The 16,138-nt window shown below is 43.3% G+C and overlaps 1 protein-coding gene and 1 pseudogene across 1 annotated transcript; both read right to left on the minus strand.

Moving 5' to 3' along the window:
- Positions 1–5,244: 5,244 nt before the first annotated feature.
- Positions 5,245–9,703, minus strand: LOC136523122 (uncharacterized; annotated as a pseudogene).
- A 2,031-nt stretch (positions 9,704–11,734) lies between these two features.
- Positions 11,735–14,653, minus strand: LOC136522322 (protein arginine N-methyltransferase PRMT10). Its single transcript, XM_066516154.1, has 8 exons — positions 14,418–14,653; positions 14,128–14,320; positions 13,799–13,904; positions 13,519–13,708; positions 12,870–13,052; positions 12,690–12,773; positions 12,099–12,281; positions 11,735–11,962 (listed from the first exon to the last, which is right to left on the minus strand). Exons 1-7 carry the CDS (start codon positions 14,616–14,618, stop codon positions 12,105–12,107), a joined length of 1,134 nt encoding a protein of 377 aa, XP_066372251.1. The 5' UTR covers positions 14,619–14,653; the 3' UTR covers positions 11,735–11,962; positions 12,099–12,104.
- Between the last annotated feature and the right edge of the window lie 1,485 nt (positions 14,654–16,138).

Here is a 16,138-nt window from a genome sequence, read left to right on the forward strand (position 1 = left end):
TGGCTTACCAGCCGGGACTAAAGGAGCTTTAGTCCCGGTTGGTGTTACCAGCCGGGACTAAAGGTATTTTTGGGCGGACAATTTCGCCCACCCTTTAGTCCTGGTTCCTAGTCTGGACCGGGACTGAAGGCCTGAAAATTTTGGCAGCCCACCAGAGTAATTGAAAAGGACTGGGATTTTGATTTTGTTCTCCTTGTTTAATACTAGGTTAATCAATTAATTCTATAGCAACTTCAATACTTTACAATATTTATTTTAAAAAATCCTATTGATTAACTAATTATTTATTGTAAATAGGAAAATTTTGTAACCAAAAGTTTTTAATTTCTTTTATAAATACAAAATATAAATGTTACTAATACTTAGTATTTTGTTAATTCAAAAATATATTTGTAACTTAAAATTAATAAAACTAATATTATTCGATAGGAAATTTATTATCACATTATTGTAACATCAATGTTTTAATTTTTTCTCGGTTTTTTTGACCAAAATGACAGGAAATTTTTGTTGAACCTATAAAAATAAAGAAAATGTAGTATTTTTGTTCTACAACTTTTTCAAATGAAAAAATGTCCTATATAAGGATTGTAGATCTTGATGAGTTGAACAAACTTAATATTCAAAACTTTTCAATTTGAGACAATCTAGGGTTCCGAAAACTAGTTTGTAGCCGTCAAAATTTAAAAATCATAAATTTGAACCGTCTAAACTTTCTCAAATGGAAAGTTGACCAAAACAACAATTGTATATCTTGATGATCTGAACAAACTTGGTATTAAAAACTTTTCAATTTGAGACAATGTAGGGTTCTGAAAACTAGTTTATATGCGTTGAAATTTAAAAATCACAAATTTGAACCGTCCAAACTATCTTAAATGGAAAGTTGACCAAAACAACAATTGTAGATCTTGATGAGTTTAACAAACTTGGTATTCAAATTTTTTTAATTTGAAGTCATTTAGAGTCCATAATACTAGAGTCAAAGTGTTGTTTTTTCATTTGACCAAATTTGACTTGCTCAAACTTGCTCAAATGAGACAATAAATGACCTCAGATGAAAAATCTCTGAATACCAAGTTTGATCATCTTAGCAAGATCTACAATTGTTACATATCTCATTTTCCCATTTGAGAAAGTTTTATCAAACACTAGTCACAAATTCTTAAATCTCATATAGACTTTTTAAAACGATGTCACACACTTATAAAATTTGAACTACATTTTGTTCAAACTTTCTCAAATGAAAAAATGGCCTATATAAGTATTGTATATCTTGATGAGCTGAACAAACTTGGTATTCAAAACTTTTCAATTTAAGATAATCTAGGGTTCCAAAAACTAGTTTGTAGGCATCGAAATTTAAAAATCATAAATTTGAACCGTCCAAACTTTCTCAAATGGAAAGTTGACCAAAACAACAATTGTAGATCTTAATGAGTTTAACAAACTTGGTATTTAAAACTTTTCAATTTGAAGTCATTTAGAGTTCATAATACTAGAGTCAAAGTGTTGTTTTTTTTCATTTGACCAAATTTGACTTGGTTAAACTTGCTCAAATGAGACACTAAATGACCTCAGATGAAAAAACTATGAATACCAAGTTTGATCATCTTAACAAGATCTACAATTGTTACATAGCTTATTTTCCCATTTGAGAAAGTTTTATCAAACACTAGTCATAAATTCTTGAATCTCATATAGATTTTTTAAAACTATGTCACACACTTGTAAAATTTAAAACATATATTAAATATATTACAATGTGAAGTCATAACATATTACATAATATCCGTCTCTAAAACATAATATATTAAACATGCATCGTTGTATCATGCGGGCACAACAGTGAATTTCTTCTTGACGTATGACCCTTGGTTATGATCTTGTCGTAACCATAGAGTGTCTTCATCATTTAACATGATGCTTGGATCTTTCTTCACTATGAAGGGTGGAATTCGGATATTTCTTTCATAATCTTTTGACATGTCTGACTTGTCTTTAATTCCCACTATATTTATTTTCCTAGAAAGAACTATGTGGCGCTTTGGCTCATTGATCATTGAGTTGATGTCTTCGTTTTTTCCTCTCTTTGATTTTATAGACATGTCTTTCACATAGAACACCTGACTCACATCAGTAGCAAGGACGAATGGTTCGTCTTTGTACCCAATATTGTTGAGGTCCACTGTTGTCATTCCATACTCTTTGTCGACTGTTACCCCTCCTCCGGTCAGCTTCACCCATTGGCACCGGAACAAAGGGACTTTAAAATTAGGTGTGTAGTCTAGTTCCCATATCTCTTCTATACGGCCATAATATGTTTGTATATTCTCATTTGGACCTGTGCCATCTATGTGAACACCACTATTTTGATTGGTGCTCCTTTTATCTTGGGCAACTGTGTAAAATGTATTCCCATTTATCTCATACCCTTGGTACGTGAGGATTTGCCACGATGGTTGCCTAGCCAACAAATACAGTTGCTCATCAATATTGTCATCGCCTTGACATTCTTTTCGCAACCAACCACTGAAAATTTCCATGTGCTGACGCCTAATCCAAGCTTCAGTCTTCCCTGGAAACTTGGATCGTAAGAACTCCTTATGTATCTCGATGTACGGATGCACCAATGACGAGTTCTGAAGAACTATGTAGTGTGCTTTATTGAAATAATCGTCTTCCATGCCAATATATGTTTTCTTCCCTAAAGTTCCTTTACCATTGAGTCTCCTCTCGTGTTGCGATTCGGGAACACCAATCGGGGCAAGGTTATGAATAAAGTCAACATAGAACTCAATGACCTCCTCTGTTCCATAGCCTTGGGCGATGCTTCCTTCAGGCTTAGAACGGACTTTCACATATTTCTTCAAGACTCCCATAAACCTCTCAAAGGGGAACATGTTATGTAAGAACACAGGTCCAAGAATACTAATCTCCTTCACCAAATGAACTAGGAGGTGTGTCATGATATTAAAGAAGGATGGAGGGAACACCAACTCAAAGCCGACAAGACATTGAACCACATCATTCTATAGAGTAGCTAGTTCCACTGGATTGATTGCCTTTTGAGAAATTGCATTGAGAAATGCACACAGCTTCACGGTGGCTAGACGTACATGTGGAGGTAGAATTCCTCTTAAAGCAACTGGAAACAATTGCGTCATAAGCACGTGGCAGTTGTGGGACTTTAAGTTTAGGAATTTTTTCTCTGGCACATTTATTATACCCTTTATATTGGAGGAGAATCCCGATGGGACCTTGATGCTGCTTAGACATTCAAACATGTTGTCCCTCTCTTCTTTGCTAAGCGTGTAGCTAGCAGGACTTAAGTAATGACGTCCATCATCTGTCTTCTCTGGATGAAGGTTGTCTCATTCTTTCATGCCCTGCAAGTCCTGGCGTGCTTCAAGTGAATCCTTTGGCTTCCCGTACACACCCATAAATCCTAACAGTTCACACAAAGATTCTTTGTCAGGTGCATCACGTCGATTGCGTTGCGGACCTCTAGGACTTGCCAATAGGGTAGCTCCCAAAAGATGGACTTCTTCTTCCACATGGGTGCATGTCCCTTAGCATCTTTGGGAACAGATTCGCTGCCTTGTCCCTTTCCAAATACTACTTTCACATCCTTGACCATTGCGAGTACATCTTCCCTGGTTCGGTTATGAGGCTTCTTCCGGTGGTCTGGCTTACCTTTAAAATGCTTCCCTTTCTTTCTTACTTGGTGATTCAAAGGAAGGAATCGACGATGACCAAGGCACATGACATTTCGACATCTTTTCAAATATATACTGTCAAGGTCATCAAAACAATGTGTGCATGCATTGTATCCTTTGTTTGTCTGACCTGAAAGATTACTTAAAGCAGGCCAATCATTGATTGTTACGAACAACATTGCTCGTAGGTCAAAGTGTTCTTGTTTGTACTCATCCCAGACACGTACACCTGGTTTGTTCCATAAAACTAGAAGTTCTTCAACTAATGGCTTCAGATAGATATCAATGTCGTTGCCAGGTTGCCTCGGACCTTGGATGAGGATCGACATCATAATGAACTTCCGCTTTATGCATAACCATGGAGGAAGGTTGTAGATAAATAGAGTAACTGGCCAAGTGCTATGACTAGTGCTCTGCTCCCCAAAAGGATTCATACCATCTGTACTTAAGGCAAACCTTAAGTTTCTAGCCTCATTTGCAAACTCTGGAAATTCCCTGTCTATCGCTCTCCACTGGGACCCATTAGCTGGGTGTCTCAGCATATTGTCTACCTTACGGTCTTCTTTATGCCACCACAACAACTTTACATGGTCTTTATTTCTGAACAAACGTTTTAAGCGTGGTATTATAGGAGCATACCACATAACCTTGGTAGGGATTTTTTTTCTAGGACGTTGTTCACCCTCGATGTCACCAGGATCATCGCGCCTGATCTTATACCGCGCTGCTTTACATACCGGGCATTCATTCAAATTCTCGTATTCATTGCTATGGTAGAGGATGCAGTCATTAGGACATGCATGTATCTTCTAGATTTTTAATCCCAAAGGGCAGACAACCTTTTTTGCTTCGTACGTAGTGGTGGGCAATTCATTTGGCTTCGGAAGCATCTTCTTTATGAGGTTCAATAAATTTCCAAATACCTTGTCGGATACACCATTCTTTGCCTTCCACTGTAGCAATTCCAGTGTTGTACCCAACTTTTTTTGCCCCTCTTCGACCATTGGGTATAGCAACTTCCTATGATCCTTAAGCATGCGCTCGAACTTAACTTTCTCTTTTTCACTTTCTCATTCTTATTGTGCATCACGAATGGCATCGCCAAGAGCATCACCGAGATCATCTTCTGCCGCTACCTCTTTTTCATCTCCCCCCATTGTAGTATCATCAAAGGCACCATACTGAGCAATAATGTCATCAATGTCTAAATCTTCTCCTTCACCTTCTTCCATCATGACCCCGCTTTCTCCATGCTTAGTCCAATATATATAGTTTGACATGAAACCTAACTTAAGCAAATGTGAATGAAGACTCATTGAGCTTAAATATTCCTTTAAATTCTTACATAGGGCACATGGACAGCACATGAAACCATCCCACTTATTTGCCTCGGCCACACCTAAGAAATAGTGCACGCCCTCAATAAAGTCTTGGGAGCAGCTATCGACATTGTACATCCAATGACGTGACATAATCTGTAATACACGACAAATTATGAAAACCTTGAACATAATTAAGTATTTTATTACACAACATAGATGACACACACACGGTTGATTAATTAACTAAGCCTGGCTACAACGTAAGCAATCCCAACTATCACTAAACAAACTAAAACTACAATGCACTTCAGTAACATAATTATTTCGTGACCGTACGCAACTAAAACAGACAAATCATTCGTCTGTTGAATATCAATAAGCTTCTCCTGCTGGCTCACTGCCTCATCATCAGCAGCCGCTACCTCAAGCGCACCCGAATTCTGCACGTATGTAGCATAATCTTCCTCCTAGTACCAACCATCGCATTCATTGCCCTCCCACTGAAATTAAAGCCAAAAAATATTTAGTCAAAAATATTCAAGAAAAGTAGGTCAATTAGCCATAATAATCAAATGCGTAAGAAATCGCGATCCGGGCACTTGTAGAAAACATGACCCTTGTTGGGTCCCTGTCTCTTGACTCGGTACTCCATCACAATCTTCTGCTTATACTTGCCGCAGATAATGAGAGGGAGTTCTGGCCTCAGTTGTTTCGCAACCGAACGAGAGGCCGAGGATCCGGTACCAGTTGTCATCTACTTTCTATACTTATTTTTGCAAACTAGTGTAAATTTCATATTTTCTAAAATAATATATTTAAACAAAACTAAAATTATTTATTTATCTAACTAAACCATGAAATATGTACTATGTATAATAGTAAAATACCAAACTATCAAGTGATTTTACTATTGTAAATCATCATGTGATTTTAAGCTAAAAATGACATAGAAATCATAATCAAATCCACCATATCAAGTTACTTTCTATACTTATTTTTACAAACTATTGTAAATTTCTCATTTCTAAAGTAATATATTAAAAAAATAAAAATATTTATTTATCTAACTAAACCATGAAATGTACTACATATACTAGCAATACTAAACTACCAAGTGATTTTGATGAACTAATTTAACTTTTGTTTATCCAAACATATATGCAAATCATCATGTGATTTTGAGCTAAAAATGACATAAAATCATAATAAAGTCCAACATATAAAGTTACACATGCATTTACATCGCAAAATAAGATAAGCTACTGATAAAACATAAGAGGATTAAGTTTGTTACCTCCAAAATCGAAGAGCAACACCAATGGAGAGGGAGAGAGCAAGAACAACAGCAAGTTGAAGAACAGAGACAGTGAGTTTGAATGAAATGGCTCGGGCTCAGAGAGGAAGAAATGAGCTGGTCTATAGACCGGGATAATTAGTCCTGGTTAAGAGACCAAACCGGGACTAAAGATTAATCTTTATTCCCGGGGCATCACCCAAATCGGGACTAAAAGCTTTAGTCCCGGCTGGTATTACCAACCGGGACTAAAGACCCTTGCCCCGTGGACGACCGTTGGGCAGGAACCTTTAGTCCCGGGAGCAAAAAATACCGAGGCTAATGTCAAATTGGGACATCGTTCTAAAGTCTGTTCTCTAGTAGTGGGGGGTTCGAGCTGTGCCCACGCACAAGGCCCTTGAAGCCTAGGGGCCCAATCTCAAGTACGTAAGCTAGTTGGCAATACTCTGGTCCAATAGGAAATATATATATGGCCCATAGAAAATACCAGGTGCGTAAGAAAGAGTCCGTCGATTTCCCTTCCGTCGCGGCCGCTCTCCTTCGTGGTTTAATCGCGGCGCGCCTTCGCGTTTACCATCCGGCGTCACCGTCACCGATCAGCCGTGCGCACTGGCTACTCCACTTGCTCGCTCCATAACTACGTTCCCAGCCAAGCGAGTATGACACTACGACTATACGAGACGTCCTTGCGTCCAGACGTGTTCAAGTAAAGTGTCGTGCCCAATTGCCCCCGTTCCCTAAGCCCCTTTGTTGATTGTTTAATCAATGTTTAATTTGCCTAATTGCCTTTGCCCCTTGTCGTTATTCTTCAGAATATAAGACTCAGATCTAATTTGGGATTGGGGAATTCCTAACGGAGCAGGGCAGTGAGTAATTATTATCCCTTGTCTCTCGTCAAAAAAAATACTTGGTAATTTACTAACACTCATTTTTATTTTAACGTTAAACTGAATCTAGTATTTCTAAATTTCCAGTGTACTCGTGTTGACAAAAGGCACGCATTTATATAGAAGTGAAAAAAGAAAAAATAGAGATGGATAGATTTTTTATGCATATTATTATAATTATAATGAAGGGCCCATCTCCCAAGCTTCGCTCTATAAATTGACAGGACCGGCCAGGCTATGGATCAAAACATAATAAATAGTACCCACCAGCAGCGATTAATTAATTAAACTCTTTAGTTAACCATAAGAAAACCTTGATAACATGTGAACAACACAAAGGTACATTATGTCTATTATGCTGATATTTGGATGAAATTATAGGCAATTAAACAATGAAGATTGCAAAATGATATATAAAAAACTAAAAGAGCTCTATCTCATTATCTAAAAAAAGAGAAAGAGCTCGATCTATTTGAAGGAAAATATTGAAAGAAAGTCTACTAAAAAATTATTAAAAGGAAAATCACAAAGTCAGAACTAGAGCATACCAGCTTTTGGTTTCTGCGGAATAATAGGGACACACCAACAGGTATCAGCACCATCTTTGCCACATTCAGCAAAGAAGATGGTTGGAGGATCATATAGGCGGTCTTTGCAAATTGCTAGAAAGTTAATATGGGTGTGACAATATTTGTCAGGAGTCCATGGATTATAGTCTCCAACTTTCTCCATGCTGTGCACAGGGCCAGATACAAACTCATTGAAACCAAAGATGATATGAAGTTCAAACAAGCGACCCTCCTTCAAACATAAAGATCAAAGAGCGTTAGATTGGAAACAGGGCAGCTTATAATTAGCAAAAATACAGAAAAATATGACATGAAGTGAAAAATGCAGAATAAATTAAAGTAAAGAATGAAAACCAACCGCAGCAGTCTTGTTGAATTTGTACAATGCATCTCTCACCATGATGGTGACTCGCTCATGCTTACCCCAGAACCTATGGCTGCTTTGAATCATATGATAATACACTACGTTCTTGACCTTTGTAGGGGCTATGTCATGTTGCTGGTGTGACTTGCTAGTAGGCGAGGTACAACTTTGTAATATCCTCCCGAGCAAACTAATATCTTCAGAGGAGAGTGGGCCGCCATCACGCGCATGCAACACACCTCTGAGGCAGACCCAAACCCTTGATGTGCAAGGAACTCTGGGTGTGCAAGAGGGACGGAGTTAGGGAAGGAGTGAAATGTAGCTGTGGCCGCGACAGTTGCAGGACTGTTAGGAAATACACTGGAATCCGAAACATATAGAGGCTTTTCTCCGGCAGCACTAAGCCTAGCAGAAAGATTAGAATCGGCCGCTTGCAAGTCGGCCCCGGTCATGAGCAGGCGTTCCACGGCTTCGTCAGGCGTGAGACCTTGGTGTCGAGTGCAGAGAAAGGATATGAGGCCATAGAGTGATCGGGCCGCAATGCGCCACAGCATCTTAGTGCTAACCATGGATACTGAAAATTGTTTGCCCGTCGGGAAGTTTTGCTCGTACCAGATTGTATTGACGATGATATTAGATACAGGATCCAGCGGACCGTAGCAGTAGCCGCCGAGGAGCAAGCTGCGGTGGTACCGGCTGCACAGCTCCGCCGTGGGCAGCCTGCACAGCGCCTGCACGTAGAGCCCGTGGATTGTTGCAATCAGCATGCGCTTCATGGCTGCTCGGACAGGAGGCAGCTCTTTGGGCGGTGCTGCATAAATCTTTGATCTTGCTGCCGCAAGCCGCCCCTTGGCGAGATCCCACGATCCCTTCAGCTGAAGTAAATCCGGTGCCACCGCGTCGAGCGCGCGGAGAACTGCATCGCCCAGCGTCTCGCGTGACGGCGGCGCGGGCCCGCCTAGAGCTTCCACGGCAGGCGAGAGCAGCTTCTTCCAGACCTGCACGAGCCACCGCGGGTCAGGGTGCTTGGCGGCAGCCGCCGCGCACCTGAGGGCGACCTCGGCTGCCGCCTCGGTGATCGGGGAGCACAGGTCGAAGTCGTCCCGCATCCCGCGCCTGCTGCTGATGATGAGGGCGGCGTCGAGGTACGCCAGGGCCTCCGCGTCGGGTAGGTAGGGGAAAAGGCAGGTCATGAAGGCGATGAGGCCGTCGAACGACCGCTGGGCCCTGTCTGCACGCGCCCTGCTGTCGTCGTCGTCCTCCTCCTCCTCCCATCCTCGGCGCCGCCGGCGTCCCGCGTACGCCCGTCGCGGCGGCGGCGGTGGAGGGGCACCTTCGGAGTTGGAGATGAAGCTGTTGACGAGGATGTTGGTGGCGGGACCGAAGAGGCCGAAGCACAAGCCGTTGTCAAGCTTCACCTCGTCGTGGATCCTCTCGATCTTGGCGAGAACGGGGAGCGAAACCGAATACCAGCGGGAACAGGGGACGGGACTTTCCATAACACCTACGACTTGGGCTGCTCAAATTCGTTCGGTTTCCGTACCAGCGGCCGCGGCAGGCCACGCAGGGACCTGAATCTTATTGAGAGTTTGGTTTCGAATTTTTTCCACCCACACATATCCAATGGAGACCCGAAATAAACCATTTTAAATAAAAATTCAAATCTTGTTTATACTGGCATTGTCGGGGCTCCGTATTTGAAGGGGACTGGGGCCTGGGGGCCAAAACCAGCGGGAAGAGAATCCAGTTTTGGTTCAGAGCAAAAAGGGCAAGAGGGCAACACTTGATCAGTGGGCTCAGAGCAAAGAGGGCAAGACTTGATCAGTGCAGGGCACAGTGCCTGGGCCAGAGGGCTCTCAAGTAAGCCTTTTTGCAGGTTACATTGAGGCTTCTGTCCATCAGCAGTTCAGCGCCAGCTCAATCCGGATTTATAGATTATAACCAAATACATTAATCCAACAAAACATATTTTGTATCCCAAAGAGGCAAAGGCAGAGTCTGAAGATATCATAACAAATAGACCACTGTGATCACACTTCACGGCTGGGCGCGATGTGCAGCGCGGCGGCGGCGGCGGGCAAAGGCGGCGGAGCTCCTGCGCGCGGCGAGCTAGGCCGGCGGAGAGGGCCGGCGCGGTGCGGAGAAAAGGAAGGGCGGAGCTGTGGCGAGCTTGGCTTGGCTTGTGACCGCACGCAACAATGAAAACGGGCAGCAAGGGTGCTCGGTCGCGTCCATGGCTGACGCGCCCGTGACGAGCATCGAGAGCGAGAGGGAGGGAGAGCAAGCAGCGGCTCGGCAACCTCTAGAAGGCAGAGGGCAGGGGCAACGCGGCGTGTGCGGCCACGGCGGAAAGGTCGCAAGGACAGAGCAGGCCGTGGCAGGTGAAATGAACGGCTCACGATGGCATGCTGTATAGGATACGTATAAGTGCATTTCCTTCGTTATTTATTTTTCAATAGAAAAACGGCAAAGTCATTTAAGCACATGGCCTTGCTCGGGCACACGACCAAGTTGAGCACGGTGCTCGGTCAGCGCAGCGCAAGGACAAGCCGAGCAAGGTAGCCTACGAGCGCCAAAGCATGCGGTGACCGCGCACACCTAGCCAAACTGCCAGAATCGTGCGTTGCACGAATGTTAAAGCGCGCCTAATTTCCAATCCAGCTAGGTTAAGACTAAACTATCTCGACAAAGCTCAAGAAGGTATATATACGGCTACTAACAGTAGCAACAAACTCAGACAAAGATGAACCAGAGAGGAAGATAGAGACGTGCCAACTTGGGACTGCCAACCAGTGCCTAAGGTCAAGAACTAGGTGGCCAACAGCACGTTCTAGCTATTTAACAGCATTTAACTAGTGATCAAAACAAGCACTAACCAAACCAACACCTATACCATCACAAAGCACTCACTTTGATGCAATCATCAATAAAAAACATGCAACTAGTGTTTAAACATTTTTGTTAAAAATTAAATGTCAAAATAGCATTGTCTACCACCCTTCATACTTACAAACGTTAAGGTTTTCAGTTAGGACTAAGTAACCATTAACTCTTTTGTCGCAATTTTTAATAGATCTAAACCATGCTAACCTCAACCAACAAATACTTCATGCCATAGTCCATACCTAATACTAACCCGTAGGAGCAATATACATACACGCACCATTTAACTAATTCGCTCAATATGATTCGCCAAAAATAGTATTTTAAACATAAATTCAAGTGTTTGCCATTTTAACAAAAAGGCTTATCTTAATTTCCTATTTTCTTGTTAAAATTTTTATTAGCACATTTAAGTAACTAACTCACTATATTTATAAATCTATTTCTCATGCCATAATCTCAGTGCTTATCGAGTTCATAACACCAAAGGTGTTACAACAAGTGCGCCGAAAAGGATCTCACGCCGCGGCAGCACGGATTGGTGCCTACGTACCGATTAACAACTGCATCATGCATCAGCCTTGGACAAACTGAATTGAATTCAACAAAATTCTGCACCAAATGTTGCTAAAAGCTGTAATGTGGGTCAATATCTGCTAGCACATTAATGTTGTGAAGCAATAGCTCCTCTGTTACTTCAGCAATCAAACAATAAGATATTACCAATACAACAGAATCTTTGGCACGTTATCATGCCTCATGGTCTCAATGTACACATCATGGGTATAACAAGCACACAGGGGCCCTAAGGCACTTACATATGCTCAGCTTCTGAGCAAAGGTTCAGTAACAGCGCTGTGAGGGCACATGGTAGCCGGTTCCGTCTTTTCATCTAACGATGATGAATCAGGCCTCTACTCAACTCTGTCAAAGCATAAATGCAAAAATGAACAAGGGTAAGATTGAGCCATGTTATCAATTAAAGCAACGCAGCATGCTTTATGTGTAAGCATCTGTGTCACATGTCACTATGCCGGTGAACCAGAGGTATAGTCCGTACCTTGTTCTACTCTAAGTACATCTTGGTTGTCACTGCTGGGTGCTTCTTGCCAGATAACTCATGCAATTCATAGGTGAACTCCATATCCATAAGTCGATGATTTTCCTTTGAGCGAACCATCGAGAAGGAAACATTAACATTGTCTCCTTTAGTCACACTTAGAGGTGGAGTCAGCAAGAATACCTTGAAAAGGAACAAAACTCTGATCAATTTTTCTAGACCAGTTAACTGCTTTATGAGCGGTATGCATTTCGATAATGGCAAAATCAACTGAAAGAGTATCTTTTTTCGTAACACCTCAAATAAAAGGATTCATTTGTAGAGCAATTTTGGTGAAATCAACATTAAAAAAAGTTCCTTTTTCTCTTCTTTTCTTCTTTTGCTCCAAGAGAAGGTTTGCACTCTGCCTATATTAATTCAAAAGGGAAAATAGATAGTTCTTTTCCTTCTATTCACAATTTTTCTTTTGTTAGCAGTCAATATTTACAGGTAGAGGGAGAATGATTGAAAAATTAGTAACTACAGGCTATAACTGGAAGCAGATTCTAGGAATGACAAGAAAGCAATGTAAGTATAGCCCAGGAAACCAACCTGCTGACCCCAATGAGTTCCACCATGCTCATCTGGCGCTGTACTTAATTCAACTTCCTCCACACCAGGGTTTTGAGCACTACCCTAAAAATATTATAAACACAGCAAGCACTTTCTTAAGTAAAGTCTAAATGTAGTTCAGTCATAGCATTTAGTGGGTTGCAGTTAAGTCTGACATACTCGAAAATGAACATCAAACCATCCAGCCAGTGCTGATAATCTAGCATCCATTCTGATTGGCAATGTAACTTGTGCTCTGACTTCTCGGATCTCATCAACAGTGGCTGTCAAGCAATCAATTTCCTTGATAGCTGCAGGTTGACCGATAACTTGGTTTGGATGAAGATTGTTCCATATTGAAGACTGCAGCAGAATAAAAACATGTGTACATTTAAGTGTGTGGAAAAGGAACATGAAATACATAGGCTTTGTCATTCAAAACTCTTGCAAGCTGATTTCCCAGCAAGAATCTATTGATTCCCTCGAGCAAGTGCAGAACTAGCCACTGAAAGTATACCCAGACTTTAGGATAAACAATCTTGGGTTTGCTTCAATGTGTAGGCTAAATTAATAGAGTTCCAATTTCAGTGGAGATAAATGTAGGCTGTACAACTTTGTAAGCAACAGTTCATCCAAAATACTGCTACAGGTTCAAAGGATCATTGTTTCTCTAAATTGAGTACTGTAATTTCTTAGGAAAGTGCACCAAAGGACAAGTCATATACGTTACCATAATAACAAAATACAAGTCATTCATAAGCTGAAATAACCTGAATTTTACATTCCAAGACTACAGTCATGAACTAGAAGATAAATAAGGATGGCATACCTTCAAATAGTATTTTTCATGTTCTGAACGATATGCCTTTGTCAAAGCATTCATGTTGACCCCATAATAAGTTTGAGTGTCCTGAACAAACAGACTCCAGTCATCCATAGCAATATCAAAATCTTCCCTCTTTTTGTCACCCAAACCAGTTCTTATGGGTGCTAGCCACATCCTAGCATGGCTAGGATACCTGCAAAAGAATGATCTTAGGCTAAGTAAATCTGTGTTCTGCTTGCAACAAAGAAAGTGCTTCTTAACGTAACTTGCGGGATGGACTTACATTACACCATCTGGCTTCAACCAGCGGTCACGTGCACAAATGACGGAATCAAACATGGACTCTCTCAAAAGAAAGTAGCCCATCCACTCTGAGATAATGACATCAACTGCCATCACAAACAACAGATAGAAACAGAGTAGTCAGTACTCTGCACATCATAACTTCCATGTTCAGATTAAAAATTTCAACTTTTCTCTTGATATGATATATAAAATCCAATACACTCACATGGTTGGAGTAGCATTCCAATTGCAACAGAAATTCATTCCTTTTAGCTTTTACCATCGATTCAGTAATCACAAGACGAGCATCAAGGAAATCAGTCTCACCTTTCTCTGGAAGCTCAACGTCTTCCACGGTGCCCTGTATCACCTCGACGATGTCCGAGACGCCGTTGGCGCGCGCAAGCTCGCGCGCGTGCTCCGCCATGTTAGTCGCCTCGACGGCGTACACCTTCCTGGCCCCGGCCTGCGCGCTCCAGATGGCAAGGATGCCGCTCCCGGTGCCCACGTCAAGGACCACCTGACAGATCCACATCCACCGAATCAACCAAACCGGGCCCCAAAATTGCTGGAGAAAATGGATTTTTTGAGGGGTTTCAGTTCATGGGGTTCCCCACCTTGCCCTGGAAGTGCGGCGCGTTGCGGAAGACGGCAGAGTGGTAGGCGTCCATGCGGACGCGGTCGCAGAGCATCTCCTTCTGGTGGTAGATGTAGGCGTAGGTGCAGAAGTAGTTGGCGAAGTCCACCTCCTTGTCCACTGGGCGCGCGCCGGAGGAACCAGAGGCGGCGGCGCCGGCGCCGTTAGGGAGGGACGCCATTGGGTGGAAGCGGGAGCGAGAGGGGGTTTTGGTGAGAGAGAGGGTTGCTTTGTCCGCTAGGGTTTATGGAGTTGTGCGTTTTAGAGGGCGATTTCGATGAATGCCAGCCATTGGATCTTGTTTGAGTTTCGTGCTCCAGTTGATTGTTGCTAAATTTGGAAGCTGACGCAGGACAATCATTCGGTCTACTTTTTGAACTTTTCATTTAGACGGCTACCGCCCGAACCCAAATAGGAGACTTATTCGTTGGTTTAGGTCGCGCACAAGAAAAATGTCGCGCACCCAAAACTTCACATTTCCAACAACGGATGCAAAAGTCCAACGCAGAAGGCCGCCTAGCCAAGCGCCGCTCACTCCTCGCCGCGCCGGCGGCTCCCCGCCGCGGTCCCGCCTAGCGCGCGCCCCGCCGTGGGCCCGCCTCGTCGTCGTCCGAGGAGGAGCTTGAGGAAGAAGGGAGTGGCTGCCGGCGTTGAGGAAGAAGAGGAGCGGGTCCGGGGCGGCCGTCGCCGTGCGAGCTAGCTTCACAACGCGAGCTCTAGATCTGGCCCCAGCCTCATCGCGCGACTTCGGACCTAGCGTCGCTGTGCCCGGCGAGATCTGGACCCACCGCCACCGTGCGGGCGAGCTCCGGCCCCAGCCTCACCACGACGAGCTGGTCCACCAACCCCACCGCAAGCTCGTCCTCCAGCCCCACGGCGCGGCCTCTGCCCCTACCGCCGCCAACCAAGAAGAGGAGGAAGAGAGGAGCGCACGACCTCGCCAGAGATTTGTGTCGTGGAACAGGACCGCGGCGGTCCTGCCTCGCCGTCGTCGTCCGCGGGCCGCTGGACCTCCTCCGCACGCTCCCGCTGCCGCCGAACCTCCTCCGCGCGCTCCTCCTCTCCTCCCTCCGCTCCGACCTCCCGAGCTGGAGCGGTAGACGACCTCGTCAAGCGAGTAGCGTTCGTCGGGGTCGCCGCCGAGCGCCGGCGGGAAGGGCTCGTACCACGCCGAGAAGCCCTGCGTCGGGCCCCGACGCCTGTTGCTCCACCCGGAAATTTGCGTCGTGGAGAGAGGCGATGCTTATTTGCGTTCTGGTTCGCTTGGTACGCAAAATGGGTGCTCTGTTTGCGTCTTCTGTTGGAGCCTGTTTCTTTCATCTAAAACACTATGGAGGGCTCTGTTTGCGTCTTCTGTTGGAGCCTGTTTCTTTCACCTAAAACACTGTGGAGGACGCATTTTGCGTTTGCGTCGTGTTTTGCCAACTCTGTTGGAGAGAGTCTTACACATCTCGAGTGCCCCCAATGTCAGTAACCCATTACAGTTTTCACTTTTGGAGTAGTAACAAACTACATTGGTGACATCATAATGTTTTGGGTACTTGTCATGTCCCATCCTGAAAAAGGAAAAAGAAAGATTAATGATTATCACCTATATATATGGGCAAAGTTTAGAGTCCTTTCTCATAAAAAAATGTTGGTATGAATATGTCTCAAACTTCTAGTAAACCTTTATGCTTTATATTATTGGTTCCAAATATA

This window comes from Miscanthus floridulus, chromosome 18 (assembly GCF_019320115.1).
Source record: "Miscanthus floridulus cultivar M001 chromosome 18, ASM1932011v1, whole genome shotgun sequence".
Classification (NCBI taxonomy): Eukaryota; Viridiplantae; Streptophyta; class Magnoliopsida; order Poales; family Poaceae; genus Miscanthus; species Miscanthus floridulus.

Excerpts from the sequence above, each read along its gene's own strand:
- LOC136522322 (XM_066516154.1), bottom strand. The coding sequence starts at position 14,618 with ATGGCGTCCCTCCCTAACGGCGCCGGCGCCGCCGCCTCTGGTTCCTCC. Across the intron at positions 13,905-14,127 it reads CGTTGAGCTTCCAGAGAAAG|TTGATGTCATTATCTCAGAG; the intron begins GTGAGACTGATT and ends TTGTGATGGCAG. Across the intron at positions 13,709-13,798 it reads TTGAAGCCAGATGGTGTAAT|GTATCCTAGCCATGCTAGGA; the intron begins GTAAGTCCATCC and ends ATTCTTTTGCAG.